Source organism: Acomys minous, assembly GCF_964271855.1.
Source record: "Acomys minous genome assembly, chromosome: 2".
NCBI lineage: Eukaryota > Metazoa > Chordata > Mammalia > Rodentia > Muridae > Acomys > Acomys minous.
This window is the reverse complement of record NC_140484.1, coordinates 60,113,862-60,138,962: the sequence shown is the minus strand read 5'-3', so window position 1 is coordinate 60,138,962 and position 25,101 is coordinate 60,113,862. Positions and strand designations below refer to the sequence as shown.

The 25,101-nt window shown below is 46.5% G+C and overlaps 2 protein-coding genes across 6 annotated transcripts in view; one reads left to right on the top strand and one right to left on the bottom strand.

Annotated features, from left to right (window-relative positions):
• Window positions 1-525: 525 nt before the first annotated feature.
• Window positions 526-12,649, bottom strand: LOC311592361 (MAPK-interacting and spindle-stabilizing protein-like). 5 transcript variants are annotated; one of them, XM_084772647.1, is made up of 3 exons: window positions 12,347-12,649; window positions 10,865-10,983; window positions 526-1,820 (listed from the first exon to the last, which is right to left on the bottom strand). In XM_084772647.1, exon 3 carries the CDS (start codon window positions 1,487-1,489, stop codon window positions 632-634), a length of 858 nt encoding a protein of 285 aa, XP_084628773.1. In that variant the 5' UTR covers window positions 1,490-1,820; window positions 10,865-10,983; window positions 12,347-12,649; the 3' UTR covers window positions 526-631. The 5 variants fall into 5 exon arrangements, with proteins under 5 accessions (XP_084628773.1, XP_084628774.1, XP_084628772.1 ...); XM_084772648.1 differs by lacking the exon at window positions 10,865-10,983 and adding an exon at window positions 2,634-2,773; XM_084772646.1 differs by lacking the exon at window positions 10,865-10,983.
• Window positions 12,650-12,762: 113 nt separating this feature from the next.
• Window positions 12,763-25,101, top strand: part of PPP2R2D (protein phosphatase 2 regulatory subunit Bdelta) — a 35,214-nt gene continuing 22,875 nt past the window's right edge. Inside the window, exons 1-2 of the mRNA XM_084772645.1 lie at window positions 12,763-12,905; window positions 12,996-13,091. Coding sequence (XP_084628771.1) covers window positions 12,899-12,905; window positions 12,996-13,091 — 103 coding nt within the window. The 5' untranslated portion in view covers window positions 12,763-12,898. The remainder of the gene's footprint in view (window positions 12,906-12,995; window positions 13,092-25,101) is intronic.

The following is a 25,101-nucleotide window of genomic DNA, read 5'->3' as shown; positions in this document are numbered from 1 at the left end:
CACCAGCACATGCCACCCAAAAAATGCATGTGGCATCTGAAGAAGGGAGCCTCCTTGAGGCATCTCTGGCTAGGCCAGGGCACTCAAAACCCTGCCACTCCAACTAAGGAAATTTGGTGACGGTAGAGGAGTGTCTAATATAAAGGTCCTGGTGAGAGGGGTCTCAGAGAGGCTAATCGCCCTATACCCCACACTAGGCAAGTGCCAAGCCCTTCAGGGAAAGCTTCATTCCTGATCACAATGCTCAGTGGCTTAGGCCTGATCTTCACCAGCACCCCTGAAAGTGTTGTGGCCCTGACCACTCATCTCTAATGATGGAGGCTGATCCTAATAGGGAACTAAAGCTACTGTCAAGCCTTTAGCTGTTACTGCTCCTGTGTCTTCTGCAACTACAGCAGGCCAGAACTTGATGCTGGTTGGAATATTGGGGCAATCTGAGGACCCAGCTGTCCCTTGAAGGTAACCCACAAATAAGCAAGCCCACAAAGTTGGACAAAGCTCAGAACATAAATGTTGACAGGTAGATTTGCTTGGTGTTTTTTTTTTCTTTGTTTTTCTTTTTTGGCAAAACAACATCAGCATCATACTGTTCTTTACAGGTGTGCCTCTTACCCTCCCCCCCTTTAAAAAGTCATTTGAATTCTACGTTTTCACGCTGAGAATTAACATGTAATATAGTCATTAAGCATAACAGCATCATTTTGGGGTCAGTAGTGTTGTACCCTTGTTGTTTCCCCAAAGTCTCAGCTTCATGAGTTAAAGTCTTGATGTCTCCCCAAGTTACTGGCTTACTCCTCTTCTTGGAACGTCTCCTCTTGATGGGTTTGTTGTCTATCTTCAGGTGCTTTGTTTGTCCAGTGGTCTCCGGGGTGCTCTCCTGGTTCGATGCATCCGAACGGTAGCCACCTGGGACGTCATTCATCTGATGGGGACCATCAGGCATTGGTGAAACATCAGAAGGTCCTGAAGACTCTTGGCAAGGATTATTCAGAGTAAGATGGAGTCCTGGGGTGGGATATGGTTCTATAGGGGCAGGATTTGGTGCTGGTGGTCCCCAGGCTCTGGGTGACACTGTGCCCCATGGAACAGGTGGTGCTCCTGACACTGGAGGAAGGGGAGGAAGAGGAGGAAGAGGAGGGGGAACAGGAGGAGGAGGAAGAGGAGGGGGAGCAGTAGGAGTAGGATATGGCCCTGGAGATAGATATGGCACATTAGGATGCTGCCCTCCCATTCCTGGTGCCCAAGGTCCAGAAGACATGGATCCCCGTGTACCTAAAGTACCAGGTACAGGTGGATCTATGGGTGCACTGTTTGGCCTAGGTAGGTCTGGAAAGGGTATATTTGGTGTAACATATGGCCCTCTGGGGCCAGGGCCTCGTATAGCAGGGACTGGATAAGGACCACTAGGTTGGGGACATGATGGTCTGGAAGGAAGAAAGGATGCTGGAGGTCCTGGTAGTAGTCCAGGCAGAGGGATGGAGGGAAACATTCCTGTTGCTGCTGGTCACAGTAGAGGATGCTGCCCTTGGCAGGAGTCCAGAAAGCACAGCAGGTGGAACACTTGGGTTACTCTGACGGCTGAAGCCTGGCCAGCCTTGAGAAGATTAGCCAGTTTTTGTATTGCTTACAGCAGAGGTTTTGGCAGGGGACTATTCAGGTAGCACATCTGCTAACGAAAATTCATGTGTTTTTTTTTTTTCCAAGCAGGATCTGAGCCTGAGGCGCAGAGAATAGCGGTGATGAGTCTGAAGAGGCAGGCAATGGAGAACAGGCCCAACCAAGTTGACTGCTTAAATCTGCTTCTTAAAGGAAAATTTGCCCTAAACAAAACAAAACAATTGGTTGATAATATCCCATTTTGAACATCTGACCACTTTTCCACGATGAAGAAAAGGTCTAGGAAAAACTCAAGTGATGGAGCCTGGATGGTTGACGATAGAGAAGAGAGAGGCTAGCATGTAGGGCATGGGGGCAAGAATGGCAGCTATAGAGCAGCCATGAGGAAAGAGATAGTTCTAGAAATGTCTCCACTGCTGATTCTAGAAAACAGTCTTGTAAACTCACTTTAAAAGAAGGGATAGTTAGCCAGATGTAACTGTGCATGTCTGTAATCCCAGCACTCAGGGAGGCAGAGGCAGGCAGATCTCTGTGAGTTCAAGGCCACCCTGGTCTACAAAGCAAGTCCAGGACAGTCAAGGCTACACAGGAAAAAGAGAGAGGGGCTGGGCGAAGAATGTTATAACTTAGTAAAATTCTAGCAGAGTGGAATTCCTCAAAATTAAGAAATAATATTTAAAACAAACAAACAAAATGACTAAAGTTGCCTTCTTCCTTAATAGTGAGAAAGTAGATTATTTTCACTTGAGATCAGGAAGGCCCAGGCTAGGGTACCCAAGTCACCACTTCTACTCTGCATCATAAAGGAAGTCCCAGCCAATAAGAGACAAAAAAAAGGGGGGGTGGAATAAAATATGTGCAGATCAGAAAAGGAAACAGAAGTCTTTATTCCAAGTATCTGATTGTATATGTGGAAAATTCCAGTAAGTGGATGACAACAAAAATGCCTCCTGGAAGATAGAGGCTATCGCAGCAAAGCTGTAGGACAAAGTCACCACAAAAAGCCTATTTCTTACCTGTGTGCCAGCACTACGACAGTGGTAAGCATCTAAAGAATTAACATCGGAATATTAGAGTCATCGTGGCAGAGCAAAGTCAGAGGATCAACTAACTTCAAGTAAGTTCGTACAGTGACAAAAGGCAGAACAGCATTAAACTTGAAAAAGTAAAAAAATAAAAACAACAGATTAGAATAGCTACTGTAGAAATCAACCTGTACAAGAACCAGCAGCTCTGACAAAGGAGCTAAGGCATAGCAATGGCGCACAGAAAGTAGATTCCACAAAACGGCTGAAATCCACAATGTCTATAAGCCGAAAGCAAGCAACTTAGACACAGTTATACTCTTCTCAAAAGGTAGCTCAAATGGATTGTAACCCTAAAGGAAGGCATAATAAACACACAGGATTTCTTACAAACAAAACAAAACAAATAAACATATGAGAAACCTTTGTGACCTCAGGTTTGGCAATGAGTTTTTAGAAACAATACCAAAACCACAACTTTAGGAAGAAAAACAAAGCTGGATTTCTCTAAAACATAAAGCTTCTACTGTGTGAAGACCTCTGTCACAGACTGAAGGAAATGATCTCAAAATATCCCTGGTAGAGCTGTCCACGAGACTCCCAAAACATACAGCATATTGCTGTTGTCCTTGGTTACCACCACCACTCAGGAGGGCAAGTCCCTACTGCTGAAGATAACCAAGCTCCGAAGATACCTGTTAGAAACTGAGCCCAGAGACTCCTGAGCTAGAGCTGAGCTAAATGCGCTCTGAGTAAGACTAGCTTTCATGGTACAAGAAGACACCATGCAAGCTTCCAAAAGAGGGAGGTAACCAACTGTCCTACCCAACCATGACACTTAGGAACCACATCAATGACCAGCATGTCACAATAAGCCTAAGGGTGCAATGTGCAACATACCTTGGCAGTAACCAGCAGGCCTCTAATTGAACGTAAGACCCATTCAAATACAAAGAAATGGTACCTGGTATTGGAAGCCTAGCTAACTACTCAGTGCTAGTGAAGTCACAGATATTGGAGGAGAATCTACAACCACAAATTTACTAAACCACCATAATCCCTAACAGCAATCTAAACCTGTGCCTGTCCTTATGTCCACAGGTAAATGTAGTCTTCACCCATCCTCAAGGAAACCTCTCCTGCAACAGATGAAGACTACTACAGAGAACTGCAGCCAATCAAAATGCAGATCTGTGGAGCCCAGTCTGACTGGAAACGTGTTCAAAACATTCCTGCCCCTAAGGCCCAGAGAACACTGTGGAAGAGGTGACACAAAGAGCCTGATGATCAGGAAGTTTGATGTGAGACTGGGTCTCCTGGTAACGTCAGAAGCTACGCCCATAAAGTCTCATCAACTTGACTGAAAAAGGACAGCACCAATGCATATGCCAAAGCAGACAGCGAAGAGTCCACAGGCCTCAACCCCACACAAAGAACTACAGACAACCAAGGAAAGCTGGGAGTGGGAGAGGTTGTATTCCCTAGGGAAGAGCACGTCAATTGGTTGTCCAGTGCCAAACCGTCAGCCCTGAAAAGACACATTCAGGTAGCATTATACAAACTGAATAGGTCAATATTTAGGAAGATAGATAGATAGATAGATAGGTAGATAGATAGATAGATAGATAGATAGGTAGATAGATAGATAGATAATTTATAGGTATATACATGCATGCATGCAATAGCAGTTCAAAGGGAAGCCATAAATTTGAGGGAGAGCGGGAGGGCACATGGAAAGGAGGGTTTAGGAAAAGGAGGGGATAAATGTTGTAATTTATTATAATCTAAAAAATTAAATAAAATAATATCTTTGGTAAAGAGCAAGTATCAAAAACACTGGGAGCCCAGAGACAGGGGCCTGGTTCACCTAGATACTGTAACAAGCTGCCACAACAGCAACAGAAATGTACTCTCCCTCAGCTCAGCTCAGGGTAACAGATACTCAGATCAGCCTCGCTTGAGCTGGACTCCATCCAGAAGCCCCAAGGTCCTTCCTTCTGCCTTCTAGCCACAGGGCAACTGGAGTGCATCACTGAGGGGCCCGCCAGTCTCCATCTCACCTGCTCCTGTTTTGCTCCCTTTCCACAGTCTCTGGGGCTCCAGACAACCATGTCCTCATCTTTAAATCCTCAACTTAGGGCTGAGGAGATGGTTCAGCAGATAAAAGCACTAGCTGCCCTTCCAGAGGACTAGGGTTCACTTCCTAGCATGGTAGCTCACCATTGTATTTCAAGTCCCAGGGAATCCAATGCTGTCTTCTGGTCTCTACAAGCACTAGGCACATATGTGATGCACAGACATAATGCAAGCAACACACACACACATACTAAATAATTTGTAAAAGCATCTCAGCTTGATCATAACCAAAGCCCCATGTCCCAGTGAGGCCTCACTCACTCACTGTCAGGGAATGCAACAGTCAACAGCACAGGAAGAGATCTGGCACATCAGATCACAAGGAGGTATAACAGGGCCTGAGGACCCCTGGCTGGCTGCAGCATCTAGCTAAGGTTTAAAAAGGGGTGTCCCCCCCCTGCTTTGTTTGATTGTTTGTTTGTTCATTTTTGTTGTTGTTGTTGTTTTGGGTTTCTTTGTTCTTTCGAGACAGGGTTTCTTTTGTAGTCCTGGCTGTCCTGGACTTGAACTCACAGATATTCACCTGCCTCTGTCTTCCAAATGCTAGAGTAAAAGGCATGCGCTACCATGCCTGGCCTATGGGGTCTCATGTTTCATGAAAAATCACTGGAAGTTTCACTAATAGTAGGATCAGACAGATCCTGGTTTTTTTTTAATATTTTTTTTTTATGTATATGAGTGCTCTATTTGCATGTATACCTGCAGGCCAGAAGAGGGCATCAGATCACATTATAGATGGTTGTGAGCCACCATGTGGTTGCTGGGAATTGAACTCAAGACCTCTGGAAGAGCAGACAAAGCTCTTAACCACTGAGCCATCTCTCCAGCCCCCTAGATCCTAGGTTCTTAAGGTGACTCCTGCAGGTGGCTAACAGAAGGGCTGAGGGGAGACAGGGATCACTAAAAAAGAGTCAGCCAGACATTACAGCTGAGAGAGAAGCAGCCTGATTGGCTGTGTCTCCCAAACCAGGGCACCTCTGACCTGAGAACAGGCATACCCGTGGATTCAGATCAAGAGCCTTGGTCAGTCTGCTTCTGCATCACACGGTACAGGGGACATTTTGTCTTCTCCTCTAAGTTGAGACTTGATTTCTACATCAAAATAGTAACAAACCACAGGGAGTACATGGGACATGTTTTCCCGGGACATGGGTCATGTTTACCAAAACCTCAGTCACAAACAAGCTGCATGATGAAGCTGGATCTCCTGAGCACAAAAGTCTCGTCCTTCAACCAGACACAGGACACTTGGCCATGCCTCAGAAGCAGCCACGGCATTTTCCCCAGAACCCCAAAGGGCAGAGACCTGTTGTGCTTTATGAGGATGACTGGATCAGGTCATCTGGCAAGAAATGTAAACTTGTACACACACACACACACACACACACACACACACACACACACACTCACCTGCTTCCACTCCCTTTTCTCTCTTTCCTGCTCTTCCTCCCCTGACTCCATCTCTGGCAGCAGGTGAGAGCTAGGGCCAAGGGCCAGGGCTTGTCTATGACTCAGATTCATCCTAATGACCTCACCCCCACTCAAAAAACTGAGATAAAAGGTTTTGTCCAGGGTCTTACAGTGGGTGTGTTAGTGAGCAAACATTCTGCCCCAGCTTGTACAGGCAGAGCTCAGCCTCCGATCCCAAGGTATTTCTGCTCCCAGGATGCTTTTTTGACCACAGAATTCCAACCACCTCCCCATTCATCCACGTTGGTATCTTCCAGGATTTCCAAAGTGGGCACTGAGATGCTTCCCCTCTCTCAGCCAACAGAGGGCAGCAGCTCCCTAGTAAGAAAAGCACGAGCTGCCAATTTTGTTAGGGCTGGACCAGACATCTTCTATAGAAACAGAGACAGAGAGAGACAGAGACAGAGACAGATACAGAGACAGAGAGAAAGATTGGGGGGGGGGGGGTGGAAACTCGCACATACATGGATGGATGGATGGACTGGAGTCCATAAAATGATTCCCACCTCTCTGAAACTCAGTAACAAATATCTCTCACGGAGACCACAAATAAGGTTTGTGTAGAATTTTAGTTTTCTTCCTGGTGCCCTCCTAACTCTTTATGTTAGGCTGGGAACTGTTACTCCTAACTACTGATGAAACTAGTTCAGAAAAGCTAGAAAGGCGTGGGTGGCACACACGTGTGTCAGCACATGCTTGTGTGGTGGTTTGCACAGGAATCCCAGCATTGGGAAGGCAGAGGCAGGCAGGGTCAGGAGTTCAACATCACCCTGGAGTACATAGAGTCCAAGGTCAGACTGGCCCACATGAGACTCTAACAAATAAGGGGAGGGGGAAGGCAGGAGAGAGGTGAGTCTTCCAATCTGGTGGATCAGAAGCTTCAATTCCTGACTTAGTTGGGCTCCAGGCCTTGGCCACTAGGGTGACACCGTCTATAACCACCCACTTCCTGCATGCGAGTGTGGTGGTGGGGAATGCTAGGCTAGCTGGACACCCACGTTAGGGTAAGTCTCAGGTGCTACTGTCAAGTTCACAAGACCATGCTCCTGCACAGCCACTGTGTTAATTCTAAGGGCTCAGAAGACAGGACATGTGGCCACCCTGGGGTTAAGTTTTAAAGAACACATTCTTGCATGCCTGTCCCTTCCTCAGCTGTACCAAGCCACTAGGCTTGGTGTGGCTTCTGCTCCTAATGGTGGCATGTTTCTAACCACAACTTCTGCTCCTGAGGGTGGCATGTTTCTAACCGTGATGCGTGGGTAGGTGACAGGTGCTAATATGAAGGGGCTGCCCTAAAAGGACTTTCCACAGAGCAAGCAATCAGCTGAGGCAGAAGACGGAAGCCTGTGCACTGGGGCTCTCCTCAGAGCAGCCCTCACTCCCAGGATGACATCGATCAAGCTGACATTTCCTCCCACGAGAAGATGAGACAACTTGCATTGTTAAGGAGCTCTGATGTACAAAGAGCTTTCCCCAATATACAGGATCCCTAAGTTACTAAGATAAATGGGGAAAGATTTGACATTTATTGTGCATAATTTAAGTTCAAATAGGTTCCCAGTGAAGAAAAATTGCAAGTTGCTGAACTGGGTCTGTGCCTTCAGTCCCATGCCTTCTGCTGCCATTTCAACTCTACGACGCTCTCAAGCTGCCTTGATTTTATAATTTAGAGAACAAAGCCATATTGTGGAATACTGGAAAGCTGTATTTTTATTTTTGAAATGAAGTTATCTCCATCTGTGAATTATTTCTTTTTCAGAAAAACACTTAAAATGAGCAAATGTTTTCTTTCTCTCACTTTAAAATATGATTCAAAAGCATCGAATAGCTGACAATGTTTTTTTTAAAAAAATAGAAAATGCAGTTATTTATCAAATTTAGAGAGGGGAAGTTTTCCCAAGCCTCTAGGCCAACCTCCCAAAGACCTGCTATGCGCAGATGTGTGTGGTGTGTGTTCTGCTCCTAACCTAGAGCCTGCTGTGTTGCTCCAAAATGTGCAATAGAGAAGTGCCTGACTATCCATGCATCAGCTCAGTGTGAACGAGACAAGCTGCACCCATTATGTCAGCAAGGACAGCAGGTCTCAGCCCTCTGCTTCTACCTCTGCCTCCCCTTCAGAAATGAGAAGAGCAGCACCATGGAAGCAAGGGGGCAGCAGAAGGGCTGATGCACTCCCAAAGGTTAACACCAGGGCCTGGGGAGTTCCTGAGCTACTGATGCAGGTAAGTAGTAAGGCAAGTGCTTTCTTTCTCCTGCCGCCAGGACTTGTGGATCCTGAAAGTTAAGAACTCTGTGCTGAGTCTCCACTCCTAGACATGATGCTATGGTCTAGGGTGTGGGGAGAAGTTAGCAGTAAGTGCCTGACTCATACTCCAAGCTCTTCAGTGGTTTCTGACTTACCAACAACATATATGCACAGCCACCAGGAGTATCTACCAGACCCAATGGATACATATTAGGTAATGCATCTGCTTCTGATACATTAGGTGACACCCTAGAGATTGCAGAAGTGTTGCTGGAATCTGGCCAAAAGCAAGCTCAGGGATTTCAGGCAAGGAGGCTGGCAACTGGGTTAGCAACTCCAGCAAGGCATATAATTGTCCCAGGATCCCTGCCCCTCGGTCCCAATGGCTCCTCTATGCTCACCTGCTCTCTCCCCCAGGTTCCTGTCCAGCCCCAAGGGGGCCTAAGGTCTGAATCAGGATGGCAGCTTAGACTGTAAGGTTGGTATATAGCTTCATGAGTCAATCAAGTTTGTATAGCTACTACCTGGGATCAGGCCATGATTGACTACTCCTCTCACAGAATTGCTGCTAAGAGGGTTATCAAAGAACTTTGGGAACAGAACCCTTCAAGGAACTGGATCCTCTGGGCTGACCTGCACTGACTACCTGACTGTCTAATATAGGGGCTCCCCGACTGTGTCACAGCCAAAGGTACCAGCAGCCCTGGTGCTTCACCCTTTACAATCCAGGTGTGCTGCACAGTGCTCTAGACTGCCTCTTCCGGGTTCAGGGTTCCCAGGCCCCTTGCACCTATTGTACAGGAATGCTTAAGGAGGATACAGGGTGAGGACCACCAGAACAAAATACAGCTTCTCCTGAGGTTCCACTTCTGCAGGCAAAGCCTCTTGGAGGATACTCACGTGTGGTGTTCCTGTGTGGGTGGAGGGAGCCCATGTGTGAGTGGAGGGTGTTCACGTGTGGGTGGAGGGTGTTCATGTGTGGGTGGAGGGTGTTCATGTGTGGGTGGAGGGTGTTCATGTGTGGGTGGAGGGTGTTCATGTGTGGGTGGAGGGTGTTCATGTGTTTGTGGAAAGTGTTCATGTGTGGGTGGAGGGTGTTCATGTGTGGGTGGAGGGTGTTCATGTGTAGGTGGAGAGTGTTCATGTGTGGGTGGAGGGTGCTCATGTGTGGGTGGAGGGTGTTCATGTGTGGGTGGAGGGTGCTCATGTGTTGTGCTCATGTATGAGTGGAGGATGCTCATGTGTGGATGGTCTCATCTGAATGACACCTACTCCACTCCTATTCAAAGCCAATGACCTTTCCATGCCCAAGGTTAGATGCATGCACCATCTCTATCCTCTCATTCCCTCCTCAACCGCTATCACCCATCATGCTCACTGATGCTCCCCAACAAGCTCAGCACCCACCTTTCTGGGTGAAGCCCAGAACCCCATCCCGTGCTGAGTTCTCATGGACTCCCTCCTGTCCCCCTGCTTACACAGCAGACAGGGATGGCTCAAAGATGACCTGCTCCTGATGGACTCTAAGCTCCTGTGCACAGAGACTGGATCAGTCTCACTCGGAAGACACACAGTATTTGTTTCATTAATTACTAACAGTTGCTATGGAGACCGTAAAGCCAGAGAAGGCAAGGGCTAGAGCGTACACAGTAACTTAAGATCTCTAAGAAATGGCCCAAAGGGGTTCTCCTTATGAGGACAGAACCAAACACTTAGGAGGACAATGAGACAAGAGAAGGAAGTGGGGACATTGTGGAGGTAGGGAACAAAGGCAGGTACTATCCCACTCTACAGTAAAGTAAGCAGTAGAAAATGATGGGGCTGAACATGGCTCAGTGGCTAAGAGCACCTGCTGCTCTTCCATAGGTCCTCCGCTTGGTTCCTAGCACCCACATCAGGCAGCACACAACTGCCTGTAACTCCAACACTAGAGGCTACAACACTCTCTTCTGGCCTTACCATAGATGTCCATAAATTTTAAAAAATTAAATTTGGCTTATGCTGGCCCGTTTCATGTCAACTTGACACATGGTAGAGTCATCTGAGGGGAGGGAACCTCCATAAATCTGGCTGCAAGTAAGCCTGCTGGGCATTTTTTTTTTTTAATTAGTGATTGATCGGAAGGGTCCAGACCACTGTGGTTGGAGCCACCTCTAGCCTAGTGGTTCTGGGTTCTATAAGAAAACAGGCTGAGCAAGCCATGAGGAGAAAGCCAGCAAGCAGAGCTCCTCCATGTCCTCTGCATCAGCTCCTTCCTCCAGGCTCCTGACCTGCTGGAGTTCCTGCCACGGCTTCCTTCAATGATGGTCTATAATGCTGAAGCGTAAGCCAGATACACTGCCTGTCACTAATTATTAGGGAAGCCACTTACAGTTCTGTCCACTCAGTCTGTCACTCCTCATAGAGACACATCCCGGTGCACATGGACACGTCTGTGACAGTGGGAGGGCTTTAATCACTGTTGACTCTCTACATGTTTTAAACGCACAGCTGCAATTTGGCAGAATGGACGATTTAACAACCCTGGTATTACCTGAGAGAGCTATGCCAACATGGAGTCTGAATACACTTAACTTGGAGACCCCAGTTCTGTAAGCAGGCTCAGAATGCTCCTCCCAAGGCTTGGAATTCCTTCCTGAAGTCCCTTTGGCTGTCCAGGGTCCAGCTCTTCCCAGCACGGCCTCCTAGCACTATACACATGCTGCTAATCCTCCTGATGCTCTGAGGTGTCACCTGCCACGACTCCCACGCCTTCACAACCCCATGTCTCCTTCTATCCTTCTCCAGTAGTCTCACACGCCCATCACACACTGCAGCCCATTTTATCCTCCTACTTAACGCAGAGACAGTTTCAGAAACACCCTTGGAAACAGCTTTCTGCTCTGCCCCCTACAACCTTGCCTCCACAACAATGACTGGTCTTCCTCGCCACTCTGTTCTCCCTACAGCTTCCTGCTGCCCCTTAGACACATCAGGAAGCTAGGCGTGGCAGCACATGCTTGTAAACCCAGCACTAGCAAGGTGGAAGCACACAACTATTTTGATTTAGAGGTTACATGGCAAGACCCTGATCAAAGTGCGCGTGCGATGGCGTAAGAATGAATTAAAAGACTGAAAAGGGCCGGGCGCAGTGGCACACACCTGTAATCCCAGCACTCGGAGAGACAGAGGCAGGCGGATCTCGGTGAGTCCGAGGCCAGCCTGAACTACAAAGCGAATCTAAGACAGCCAAGGCTACACAAGAAAAACCCTGTCTCGAAAAACAAAAACAAACAAACAAACAAAAATGAATGAATGAAAAGGTCACGTGGACCTGCGTGTGCACTGGCTACTCCCATTTCTAGCAGCTGCCTAAGACTTCCGCAGAAGATTCGTCTCCTCCGTTGCTCTCCTTAAGATGTCAACTCCTCTGCTCCTTTCCCTCCTACTCTGCTGTATTTCTCTCTGCTCCACTGAAAAGTAAGCTCCACCAGGACACATGCATCAACTCTACGCAAGCAGCATCCCAGCCAAGACTGACAACATGACAAGCACCTGCTAAACGGCAGAACAGCATTTATGGAGAATGCGCTGGTTTGGAACAACTGCCCTCTAGCGGTTCGATACGATGACTACCAATTTCACAGCATCTATGAAAGCTGATTTAGGATACGTCAAACACACAAGCGAATAATCCCTCTCTATGCTAGAAAAACACACCTACGGATAAAAGCAAACATCGGCAACGGTTCCCTAGGGCTATATGGAGAGCTCAAGGAACCCCCTGAAGTAGCACTCTGATGCGAACGTGCGCAGATGCTAAGGTCAATGATACTGGGGCAAGCAAGCCTGGGTGATGGGCAAAATTACGCACTCAGGTGCTGGGCTCCGGGTGCTCCCGGGCTCAGAGGCCCCGCCTGCCCACGGCCAAGCGCTCTCTATTGGCAGATCCACAGAGATTCCGCGTTCCCGTTGGCTCTGCTGTGGGAAGAGTCCGGGCCTACGAGCAGCGAGTCCAGCTGGCTGAAGAAGCAAGTCTGAAGGCCTTAAAGACGCAGAGGAAGCCGCATCCCAGCCCTTACAAGAATCAAGCAAGGCCGCCTATATCTACCGGCAGACTACCCCAAGACACTCTTTCCCATGGCCGGCAGCAGCTACTCTGGTCCAACCTCGAGATGCATCGCGCAGACGCAGTCGGAGCACGGGTGCGCCCCCGGCAGCCCCCGCGGCACTGACCGTCGGAGGAGGCGGAGGGGGATGACGTCATCCGGCGGGGCGACAGGCATTGGGCGCCATTTTGAAAAGGGAAAAAAATTCCCTCCCCGGCGGCGGCGGTGGCGGCAGCGGTGGCGGTGGCGGCGGCCGGGGCTGAGCGCTCGGAGCGCCTCAGTCGGCCGCGCTCAGCTGGGCGCGTCCCGCCCGCGCCATGGCAGGTGAGGGCCGTGCGCGAGCGGGCGAGCGGGCGGACGGACGGACGGTGGTGGGGCGGGGCGGGGCCGGCCTGACGGCGCGCTCTGTTGCAGGAGCCGGAGGCGGCGGCGGCTGCCCGGCGGGCGGCAACGACTTCCAATGGTGCTTCTCGCAGGTGAAGGGCGCTGTCGACGAGGACGTGGCGGAAGGTGAGGTCCTCTACTGACCCCCGAGTCCTGGGCGCAAGGTCACGCTCAGCCGCCGGCCGAGACGCGGCCGCCTTAGCCCGCCTGACCGGTGCTGTCCTGTGCGACCCTCGGCCGGCCGGCGGCTGTAGGGAGGGATGGGCGGCTTTTGGGAGACGGCTGTGGACGCTAGCCTTGGGATGCTGGGGGAAGATGGCCATGGACGCCGGCCTCGGGGGGTCAGTGGACAGATGGCTGTGGAGGCCAGCCTGGGGAGACGACCGTGGACGCTGGCCTCGGGGATCTGTGCGGAGGTAAGGCCGGTGGCACGGGAATCAAGCTATGCAGGGAAGATAGGCCTGTGGGAGACAGGTCTCTGGAGCCTAGGGTGTACAGCCGTCTTGAATGCCGTCTCCAGAGTCAGTAGGGAGGGAAACAGCGCTGTAGGCACTGGTCTCTGACAGTGGCTCCGGGATTGGGCTAGGAGTTTGTACCACTGGGTGAGATGAGGCTCATTTGTTGTGAGGGGGGGGGCATGGCAGTTGGTCTTGAGGTCCTGTGGGGTAAATCAGGTCTCGGGACACTGATGAAGGGGCCCATGTGGTATATAAAAAGGGATCATGGAGTCTCTGGGCTCCCTGTACAGGGGGAAAGGAGATCCATGCAGGGTTATCAGTTTCTGGGGACCCACGCTGTGTGAGACTGGATTCTCAAGAGAATGGGAAGGAGCTCTTGGTGCCCTCCCTCATGGCCCTAGGTGTGCCAGTCTGCCCAGGTAGACATTGGTCAGCCTTGGGCCTTCACATAGTGTTGAGCAAGAGGGACTGACTTTGTCATTGGTTCCCTGCTCTCTTAAAGTCACTTCTCCAGACTTCATAGTTTTTTGTTTTGTTTTGGGTGTGTTGTTTGGTTGTTGGTTTAGAACGGTTCTTGGTGTTGTAGCCCAGGCCTTGAACTCTGTCTGTCTCGCCCTGCCTGCGTAATTGCTGGGATTTCAAGCACACACGTATTTTTCCTACATTTTTATTTATTTGAGGGGGAGGGGGGAAGTTGCATGATCCTGCACATGTGAAGGTTAAAGGACAACTTGGGACTTGATTCTTTCTTACCTTGTGAGCCTCAGGGAGAGAGCTCAGGTCATCAGGCTTGTCAGCAGGTGACTTTACCTGCCAAGCCATCTCACCAGCCCTAGTACTTACTCCTTAAAATCTATTTGTTTGCTTATTTATTATGGGGTTGTTTTGTTTGAGACAGTTTCATTTGGTCCAGATTGGTCTCAAACTCCCTGTGAGCTGAGGCTGGCCTTGAGTTCCTTTGTTTTTTTTTGTTTTGTTTTGTTTCTCCTAGACAGGATTTCTCTGTGTAAAAGCCTTGACTTTGTAAACCAGGCTAGCCTCAGAGATCCATCTGCTTCTGCCGAGTGCAGGGATTAAAGGCGTGGGCTGCCACACCCAACTTTGGCCTTGAATTCTTGATCCTACTGCTTTCCACTTTGCAAATTCTGAGATTGGCATGCACTGCAACACCCACCTTCCTTAAGACTTTATTCCTGAACTCCCAGGCATCTGTCTGTTCCCGTGTCTTTCCTCTAATCACAGCTTTAAGTGTGTCATGGTTGTAGGTAGTAGACCAGAACTAGGAGGGCTAAAAGAAATTTGTTCACTTCACCCACCTTCCTTGCCACCAGCAGCGTCTCCTCAGATGTCCTGTCCTGCCTCTTGTTCCCTCCTCACCCTGTCTCCTCCTTGCAGTGTCTGGTTGACTCTTGGTCCTCGAGAACATCTGGAGGTCTGTGGCACCAGACTAGACCAGGTCATCTTGGCCCGTGAAACTTCTCTCCAAAAGTTGGAGAGGTGCATGCTTTGAGGTTGAAGTCAGGTGACTTTTATGTGAAGTAGTTTATTGATTTTGTTTCTTCTGTATTGGCATAAAATGTATTACTCTGTTTCATTTTGCACGTGCCAAGTAGGTGACAGGTCAGCCTTATTCTGTGATTTGCTGTACCTGTGGTGATGATAGTGGTAGGAGGTTCAGCCTGCCTTAATTTCTGCTCTGTGTGTTATTTGGTTTTTATTGATAAATGAATTTAAACTGACTTTATACCTTGAAAAACGGCACTCGTTCCCTTAAAAATCCTAACGGAAATATTTTGTTGCTTTCCTTAAACTGATAGAACTTTTTGTGTTTTTGTTTGTTTTGATTTGGGTTTTTTTAGTTCTTCCAGATAGGGTTTCTCTGTGAAGCCCAGTCTCTGTAGACCAGGCTAGTCTTGAACACAGAGATCCACCAGCCTCTGCTTGCCGAGTGCTGAGATTAAAGGCATGCTCACTACCATCTTGCCTTTTTGTGGTTTTTAACACCCTATTTTAAGTAAAACTTTGAGTACATTTAAATTTTTAGTTTGCAAGTCTATGTGTGTGCACGATATTATGTAATTGCCTGTATTTTTCTTTTTAATTGTATATGTTCACAGCCTTCTGTTTTAACCCACATACTTCTTAATCCATCATTTATTGTTTCATCATTTTGTCAGATAGACTGGGATATTGTTTGATTTATTGGTAATGGTTCAAAAGGCAAAGTTAGTCATTTGCGACTAGGGCTTGTAGCAACAGGAATCACTCTTCTAGTCTCATCCAAACTCGAGCATGAAGAAGAAATGTTGGTGAGAGATAATTAGGAGGTGGCATTTCAAGGGGCTTATTTCATGTGCTGATGCTTGGGTTTGAGAACTTAAGGTATGGCAAAATTTATCTGTTGAAACTTGTAGCTTGTGAGGCTTTTTGTTCAACTCTGCAGATTCCATTCAGCCCTGCTCCTAGCTTGTCTTTCTGCTGTCCTGGCCATAGGAGTCAGATGTGTCCTAGAAATTAAGTCTAAGGTCCTCTGACCTGGCAGGCAGTACTCAGGGAGCATGGGGGACACAGAGGGCTGGGTGTAAATAGACTGGCCAGGCAGGGCAAGATGAAAACGACTTTTGTTTCTGTTTGAGTTTCATATTTTTAACCTAATAATTCTGATACAGTATTAAACTGTGCACAATTTGATACTTTTTTTTTTTATGTGTATAAGAATTAGATTTTGTTGTGAGTCAGCTCGCCTCTTCTGCTCAGATGTGGTTTCATTGTGTGGTCAGAGCCCTGTATACCTGCAAATAGGAGCAAGCTGAGCTTACAGGGAAACTGCTGATGGCCAAATGTGAGAGTGGCTCACAGTAGTAGTTTGTTCTCTTTTCCCCTGTTGGAGAGTAGACTAAAAAGCAAGAGTCAAAATGGCAAAGCCAAGGGACTTGCAAGTACTAGGCTTGAGACTGTTCAGTCACTGTTCTGTTGGGCAGATTTTATGATGTGCAGTGACCTGCAACCAGCCCCTGCTCTCTATCCCTGAACATGCTTTCTCCTAGTGAATATTGCATGACACTACCTACAACCTTTTGCATGTTTGTATTTGGTAGACTGAGTCCTCAAGCCTGGAGGCTGCCTGTCACCTCCCATGTCTTAGGTCTTGCACAGGACTCAGCCAAAAACATTATTGGGCACTTTGTGTGCCAGAAATTGTGCCAGGGGCACTCACTACCTGTGCCAGTTCATTCTTTAACCATCTGAAAGGCTGCTCTACCTAGTTTCAGGTGCACAAACAAGGCACAAAGAGTGGTCAGCTCAGCTCCATAGCCACAGTCAATCAGAGCGAGGGTGTGGAGTTATGATGCCTGTCTCCAAAGCCTGTGTGCTTTGCTGCTCTAGTAACCAGTTTTAGCCTACCCTGGGGAAGCACCTTGTGGAATCTACCTGTCCGATAACAGAGATTGTACCACTAGCAGTTGGACATAACCCTTTGAAAACACAGGAAAATGCCATGCCTTAAGAAGGAATGCTTATCAGATAAAACAAGGTCAGCAATAAGAGTTCAAGGATAATGTCATTTCTCAATCTTAACACAAACAACTAGTCATCACAGGAGGGTAGTAACTGGAGCCCTGCAAGGCAGACACCTACCACTTTATAGTCAAGCTAGCAGTCAGCTCATTCACAGGGAACCTGAGGGCCTCTCACTCTTTGTGTTTGATTTTTCCAGAAGAAATAGGAGAACTGGTGAAGGAGCATCTTATAGTGAGCTTGGTGGTTTTGACCTTGGTATCTCAAGATCAACCAGCAGGATAACACCTGGTCCCTTCATTTCAGAACTTGACATTTCAAATGTCTTGTCTTTTTGTTTAATTATTTTGTTGTAGTAATTTCTTTTTCTTCATTTCCGTCACTCCCACACCTTCCTCAGCCACTTCCAATTCCAACCCCCACTACTCTGAGATTCATGACACTTTTTATTATTGTTATGGATACACATACACAAGTATAAATGCAACCTATGGAGTCTATTTGGTGCTGAAGTATGTGTGTTTAGGACTGACTGGTTGGGATTGGATAACCTCTTTTTTGCTTGTATTGGATAGCAGGCAACAGAAGACAATTTAGGGGAGTGAGCCCTGTGGGTTCATCAGGTTTGGTAACAAGTGCCTTTCCACTGAACCACCTTGCCGGCCCTGACATGATTTTTTTAATCCTTGAGATAGTTTATTGCTTTAAATTCAACTTTAACCTTTTAATCCCCCACCCCCCAAGGAAATAATACAAAGTCAATCTGAAGGCCTATATGCTTAACTCCAGAGTGAACCTTGGGAGTTATATAAGTGACCTGGCAGGCTGGCTGATCTGACATAAATAAAAAGGTAAAACCTCTTGAGGGTCTCCTGGTGTTTTTGAAAGAAACAAATCCCAGATGGTAAAAGATTAAGGGAAGATGGGCTGAAGTCAGAAGGCAACTATGTTTCATTGAATATAAGATACATCTCATTTCACAGCTAGTAAGATGTGGGGGAATGTGGTGTCAGGGATGTGACACTTAGTTATACACTTTGTGTGTTGGGATTGACCCCACATAGAGAAAATGGACATTGGTGCTTAATATGGGTCTTTCTTCTTTTTCTTGAAGTCTCTGTGGCACAAGGTTTTTGGTTAGTTGGATTACTTCCAGTCAGTTCTACACTCTGTTGCAACATTTTCTTTTTTTGTTTGTTTTGTTGTTGTTTTCCGAAACAGGGTTTCTCTGTATAACAGCCCTGGCTGCCCTAGACTTTGTAGACCAGGCTGGCCTTGAACTCACAGAGCTACACCTGCCTCTGCCTCCCTAGTGCTGGGATTAAAGGCGTGCACCACCACACCCTGCTAGCTTTTTCTTTAATAAAAAGCCTCTAGGAAAGTATTTCAGGGAGAGCATCAGTGAAGCAAGTGATCTAGTAGTGAGTTTGCAGTGGGACTCCGCTTGGAGTGCAGCTTCTCCCAAGATCCCTGCAGCTTTTCATCCTTACTGAGTCAGCCACATGCATCTTTGAAGTTGGGTCTATGACCAGGGAGCTGACCTAGTCACAGTTACATAATCAGGTGTAGTTTGCAAGCTTGCCAGTAGCATTAAATGAGTACTGTGGTTTTAGTCCTTGATGTGAAGGTTTCTTGTTTGAAGGAAGATCGTGGACTCATAGTGTGTCCAGAAGTTACCTGTTGTAAAGGCCCCTTCTGAGCCTTAATTGTCTAGAAATACACCAAAAGATTTGTGATCAAAAAAGGTGCACTACTCTTGTTTAACTCTTACCAGTTTACTCCTGATCTGGATGTTTAACCAACTTAATATGTTTGACTTTTAGCTATGTTTAAGCATAGGTTGCTTTTTACCTCTGCAGTCTTTTGAATCCTGTCTTAACTTGCGACTCTTGCCATCTTTACATCATTGCTCCTGTTTCTTAATTGTTCTAGACTACTCTTTTGGCTTCCTCTCTATTCTCAACAACACTCCAGTGATCCTACTCCTTCCATCAAATTGCACCTTGTTGGTAGATCCCTGGTTTAGCTGCTCTTCATACCTGGCCTTGGACTGAATTTTTCCTTGATATTACTTGTTGGGCAGTGTCCTACCTGTGTCATACATTAGGCTTGTTTCTTCGGCTTGATGCCAGCCAGAGTATGCAGGACACCTGAAAAGACATTGTGCAAAAGGCATGTGGGTACAAACCCTGTTTTCACCCTCTTACTAGCTTTGTGTCAACTTAGCAGAATACTTACATTTCTCCATCCAAAAAATGGGGACTTGACCTATAACCATTACAGAGCTGATGAAATTCCAGAGAAACTGCAACGCTCTGGCAAGCAAGGAAACAGAGCTAGTACCTAAAGTGCAGTGTAGTAGAGCTGACCCTGTGCTGCTGTGGTAGGCGTGAAAAAGGAATAGAGATCTGGTGCTCAAGAAGTCAGCACACATGTAATCCCAGCACTCGGGAGGCAGAGGCAGGCGGATCGCTGTGAGTTCGAGCCCAGCCTGGTCTACAAAGTGAGTCCAGGACAGCCAAGGCTACACAGAGACACCCTGTCTCAAAAACCAAAAAAAGAAAGGAAGAAAGAAAAGAAGTCAGCACAGTGCACTGAAGGGCTGCCCATGCTTGGCCTAGGAAGTGCGAAATGAAATTCAGTCAGTGCATAGGGCATTGCTTCCCTGCTAGGTCTAGGATACATAGAGAACCACAGAGGAGTGACCACTGCACAGAGGGCCGGGATGGAAGGAAGTCAGGGCCTGACAAGAGGAAGGGAAGGAAGAGCATACGAGGCAGAGTGCTTTGAGGAGAGGTATAAGAAGCATGGCTTTCTAAGAAGAGAACCCGACTTAATCCTTTGGAGGCAGGAGTGGGCTGAGAAGCAGGAGGCCAGCCCACCTAGTCAAAGTGCTGTGGGCCTTGATTCCCATACCAAAGGCTTTGAGTTGTGCTGTGAGTAATCGTGAGCCTTAGAGACATTGTAACTGTATGAAGGTCGCCCTGGCCTTGGGAGAATGGCTGTGGGTGAGGGAGCACAGGTTCTGGGGAGAGAGTCAAACTCTCAGGAATTTGTACACTTTTCAACAAAGTGCCAAATGATGAATAACTCAGGCTTTGCGCTCTGGGCTGTCTTTTCACTTGGTGTGACATTGTTTGGCAGTGTCCTATGTCATGCTTGTCTCTAGTTTAATGCCAGTCAAAGTACAGAAAGGCTGGATACATGGAAAGGCATTGTGCACAGATGTGAGTACAAATCTGTACCTGCTAACCTCAAACCTACTTCGTAGAGGAATAACAGCTGCAGCTCATCAAAATTCTGCTACTGCCAGAATTGCCTTTAGGGTGTATATTGCTGACCTCACTATATATAAATCCTGACTCCTACTTTTTACTGAGGACCTAGAAAAACTTCTGCTTGTGTGACTTAGACCCGTAAATACTTAGTATATTTGAAATTAGTACACTTTAATTTGTTTTTTAAAAAATTCACTTTAAGATAAATCTACATGCTACTCTTTTCATGAAAAACGTTTTTTTCTGAAACAGATTTGATGGAAAGAGTGCTATTGTCTTACACTCAGCAATTACTTTAAAGACTTATGATATAGCTGATCCTCAGATTTGTTCCCAGATTGGGCCTCACAGTTGCTTTGTTGAAGTTCATAAAGCAAATCTGTCCTGCCTCTGCATCCTGGGTGCTAAGATTAAAAGCATATGCTGCCACCACTGCCCTCCTGTCAGGGAATTTTTATGCCCTGTGAGGCCAGGCTCAGTAGTTCTTGCTCTTGTAAGATCTGTGTTTGGAGCTATTCTGATTTTATTTATTTGTTTATTTATTTTTGGTTTTTCGGGACAAGGTTTCTCTGTGTTAGCCTTTGCTGTCCTGGACTCGCTTTGTAGACCAAGCTGGCCTCAAACTCACAGCAATCCGCCTGCCTCTGCCTCCCAAGTGCTGGGATTAAAGGTGTGCGCCCACACACCCAGCTGCTATTCTGATTTTTAAAGATGATGATGTTTGACTCAAGAAAATTGTATTTGTTAATGCCACCATTGATCTCATCAGAACCCTTTAACAGGGATAATTAGTCAACAGCAGCAGTAAATATAGGTTCTCCAATGTCTAGTGGGTTTTGAAAACCTGAATTTTATTGAGACCAGATTTTATTCATGATTTTCTCGGAGGTAAGAGACTCATTTTCCTCATTTTCACAAACAAATAAAAAATAAAAATAAATCCAAAGTCAAAGTCTGAATGACCAGCAGTGGTAGCCATTACGAAAGAAGATAGCATTCTGTGAAAACAGTGGCAGTGAGGTGCTTTTCCTGGAGACAACTGTGCGCCAAGAAGCAGCAGGCGGGCTTTGTGAGAACACAGAACAGCTTGGCCACAGGGTGGGGGAGAAGGCCAAGTCCCATTATTTCAGTGTTTGTCAGGGACAGTCCTAAGGAAAACTGGCTCTTTGCCTTTTCTTTTGCCACGTGGATGTTGTACAGGACTTGAGAAGTGCTGGGCTGCCTGTGGCCTCTGCTGATCCCCACAGAGGACACCACTGATACAACAAATCATGTATCTGTGACATTATCAACACAGCTTTGACCCTTGGGTCCTCTGAGGGTTCCTGAAGAGTCCACAGACTAAACTCTGAGGACCACTGCTGTGCAGGAACCTGTTAACAGTGGAGTGACCAGGACAAGGCAGATATAAAGAACAGCCACATCCTTTTGTCTAGCTAGATTTTATTGGTTTGACCCAGAACACAAAAATACACTGTTATTTATAGAAAACCAAATGGTAGAGCTGCAGCGAGACTAAAAAATGAAGCCTCTCTTGGTCCTCCCACCTGGAAGCCCTCCTAGGTCCCCATCTATAATGAAAAGTGTGTGTGTTCTCGGCCCCTCTTTATATTCATCTGTCTGTTTATGTCTTATCATTTCATGTTTTCATAAGCAGAAGCTCCTCTTGTGGACTCCTAAATTTTGTTTGGGGCTTGCTTATTAGTGTATGATTTGAGGTCCCTTGCCAAGAAGCTTTGTGTGTGGCTCCTTAGAGCCTGGCCACAGCCCTTCAGCTATAACTGCTATGTTAATGTCATTTCCCATGTGAGGAACTTGATTCCCAGGAAGAGTGAGTGGGTCACCATGGATGCTGCGTAGCTGCAGGTGCTCCAGTCAGGTCTGTCCAGGTGTGTTATGCCCACCTGGTCCATGCTCAGAAGTACCAGGTCACCTTTATCTGTGGTTCCTGTCCTTCCTTCATGGTAGCTGCATAGCATTCTATATATAGGTGACTTCATCCATCAAACTCACTGTACTTGGAACTATAAGTGATGCCACAGTACAAATCCTGTCCATCCATCTGCCCACCTTTTGACATCACATCCAAAGTGGGGGAATTCATTTCACTTGGTATTCAAAGTCTCCTTCAATACCCCCAACCCAACAACAGGAAGGGGAAAACGGGGGGGGGTATAGAGCAGTTTCACATCTATCTGAAGAGATGAGACCCCAGCCAGGCACGGTAGCACATGCCTTTAATCCCAGCACTTTGGGGGAGCAGACGCAGGCAGAGTTCACTGAGTCCAAGGTCAGCCTGATCTACAGAGACTTCCAAGTCAATGAAGACTATACAGTGAGACCTTGTCAATAATAATAGATAAGTAAATAAATAAAATAAAAGATGTGAGACCTGTGATTCCATGTCTAAAAACTCTACAGAAATGTGCTGGCATTTCACTAAGATGTGCTTTGCAGTTAGAGAACAAGGAAACCTGATTGCCTAAGGGCAGTGAGGCAGTGAGCTGGGCACGCTCTACACCTGCTTAGAGGGGTCTGTGCCTGCTAAAGCAGCACGACATGCTGAGTGGCAGCACCTGCCAAGCAGTGCGCCTGTATAAATGGTGCTGAGTGCCTTGGTCAGGATACTGCTTGGCAGTTAACACTTGTCACCTGTGGGAATGAAGATGCGGTTGCCAGTGAAGAGGTCTTTTGCTTTTATCTTTACTTCACTTTGTTGCACACCAAGGTGCCTTTTATTTTACAATGATAAGGAGGAAAGGGCCAGCCAGAGGATTCAGAGATTGTTGGTAATAGCCAGGAGGTGGCAGATATCCCAAAAATGCCTAGTGAAGATCTTTGTGGGTTGACAGTCTACTTTTTCAAGGCATGCTGGCTTTTGTAAACTCTTTTAGGCTGCTACTTTGTCATGTTTTAAATTACTAAGGTTTTGTTTTTTCTTTTTAACTCACTTGCTCTGGGTATCTAGAACAACAAGCCAGCTGTTTATAAAAAAGCTCGTTTAGTATAGAAGTCTAGATTTAAGACCCCAGCTAACAATCATTATTGAAGCAAGGGGATGCACACCTTCCATAAGCACGTATATAAACAGAACCGCTCAGTTCTGTTGCTCTTGTATGTAAGAACCTGTACTAAAGTCCTAGTCACTTATCACATCTTGATGCACCTTATGGATTTGACAGTAAAAATACTAGTAGCAATGTAGGGATGGGAATAGTGCAGGCACCCACATTCTCAGTACCGAATTACCTCAACATTTGGTCTTGTTTGGATTTCTTTAAGAAATTAAAGCTACAGTTAGAGTTGAAGTCTGTATGTGTAGTTTCTCAATTGCACACCTGTACCTTCTGGTCCACTGCAACAGTGTCTGCCATATCCAGGCTGCTTCTGAGTTGATCAGTTGGTACACAAATAGTTTCTGCTTGAGCTGACTGACTAGGATCACAGTCTCTGCCTTTTCCTACATTTTTCATTATCGCCAACCAGACAGAGCCTTGTACCCATGAGCATTCTCTTCCCCCCCCCCCTTTGTTGCACTGCTGCCAGGCATGCTCTACTCAGTCTCTAGGGGTTCTGTGCATAAAGTAGGAGCACACTATTCATCCAGCTGCCTCTGCTTACTGCTGTATGCTTAAGGCCCTCACAGTGCTGAGGCATCCGCATGTCCTTCAGACTTTTCCATTTTATAAAGTTTTCTTTATAAATGTATTTCTTAAAAGCAGCTTAGGGTTAAGATGTTTATGTGTTGAATGAACTAATCAAGGCAACTTGTTTCTTTCTTTCTTTCTTTCTTTCTTTTTTTTTTTAAGGTAAAAGATTAAATGATCGGTAATTTTTTTTTTACCTGAAGTTTGATAAAAACTAACATGTTTTGCCTAATTGATTTTACTTGGCAAACTTACCTGTTTTATAATCTCTTCAATTTAGAGAGAGCTCTGATTTCCTCACATATGTTTAAACATACTTCAGTATATAATATAAAGAGTCTTTCAGGATTGAGTATATTCCTAGTGAATGTTAATAAAGATGACTAAAAACAAGCAGTTGGGAAAGATTAGCAGCCTTGTGTTGCTAATGTAATCAGTTAGGTTTAAAGTCTATCCAGAAATTTGGAGATGTTTCTTCTTTTGGTACAGTTCTCAAAATGATTACTTTATTATAAAGATGAATAAATCTCAGGGTTATTATGGTAGTCAGTCTCTAAAGTACAACAAAGAAGAGAGGGTGAAGAGGACTTTAAATTTTAATTTCATGGTGCTTAAGATTCTCTTGCCCCACCTACTTGGTGCTAGGATTACAGACCTGAGCTTCTAACCCGGCACCTGCAGAAAGGCTTTCCTGAGGCAAGTAAGTGGTTTGTATGACTCCTCACTGCAGTAGCCCTACATATATGTGGTCCTAAGATGTGAGCAGTTAACTACTAGCTAGCTAACTGGGTCCCAAGTGGAGAAGAGCTTGCAAGGGGTCAGTCATGAGGCTTCCTAGACCCTGTTATTTGAGTGTGGGTGACATGGCAGAGTTTATGTGTAAGAGTAAGGAAAGGTAGAAAATATAGGAATGTTTATAATGGGACTATTTGATTGTGGCCCAGGTAGTAGGTCAGATAAAGCAAATGGGAGAATAAAATGAAGGTATAGGTCAGTACAAGAACAGTGAGGCTGGGCGTGGTGGCACATGCCTGTAATCCCACCGTTCAGGGAGGCAGAGGCAGGCAGATCTCTGTGAGGTCCTGGACAGCCAAGGCTACACAGAGAAACCCTGTCTTGGAAAAAAACAAAACAGAGTTCAAAATTGGATAATCAAACATACTTAAAAAATAAAGCTGCTAACCTGCATTCCTGACATACTCAGATAATCAAGTTTACTCCTTCTCAAGTCTCT

Excerpts from the sequence above, each read along its gene's own strand:
- LOC311592361 (XM_084772647.1), bottom strand. The coding sequence starts at position 1,489 with ATGTTTCCCTCCATCCCTCTGCCTGGACTACTACCAGGACCTCCAGCA.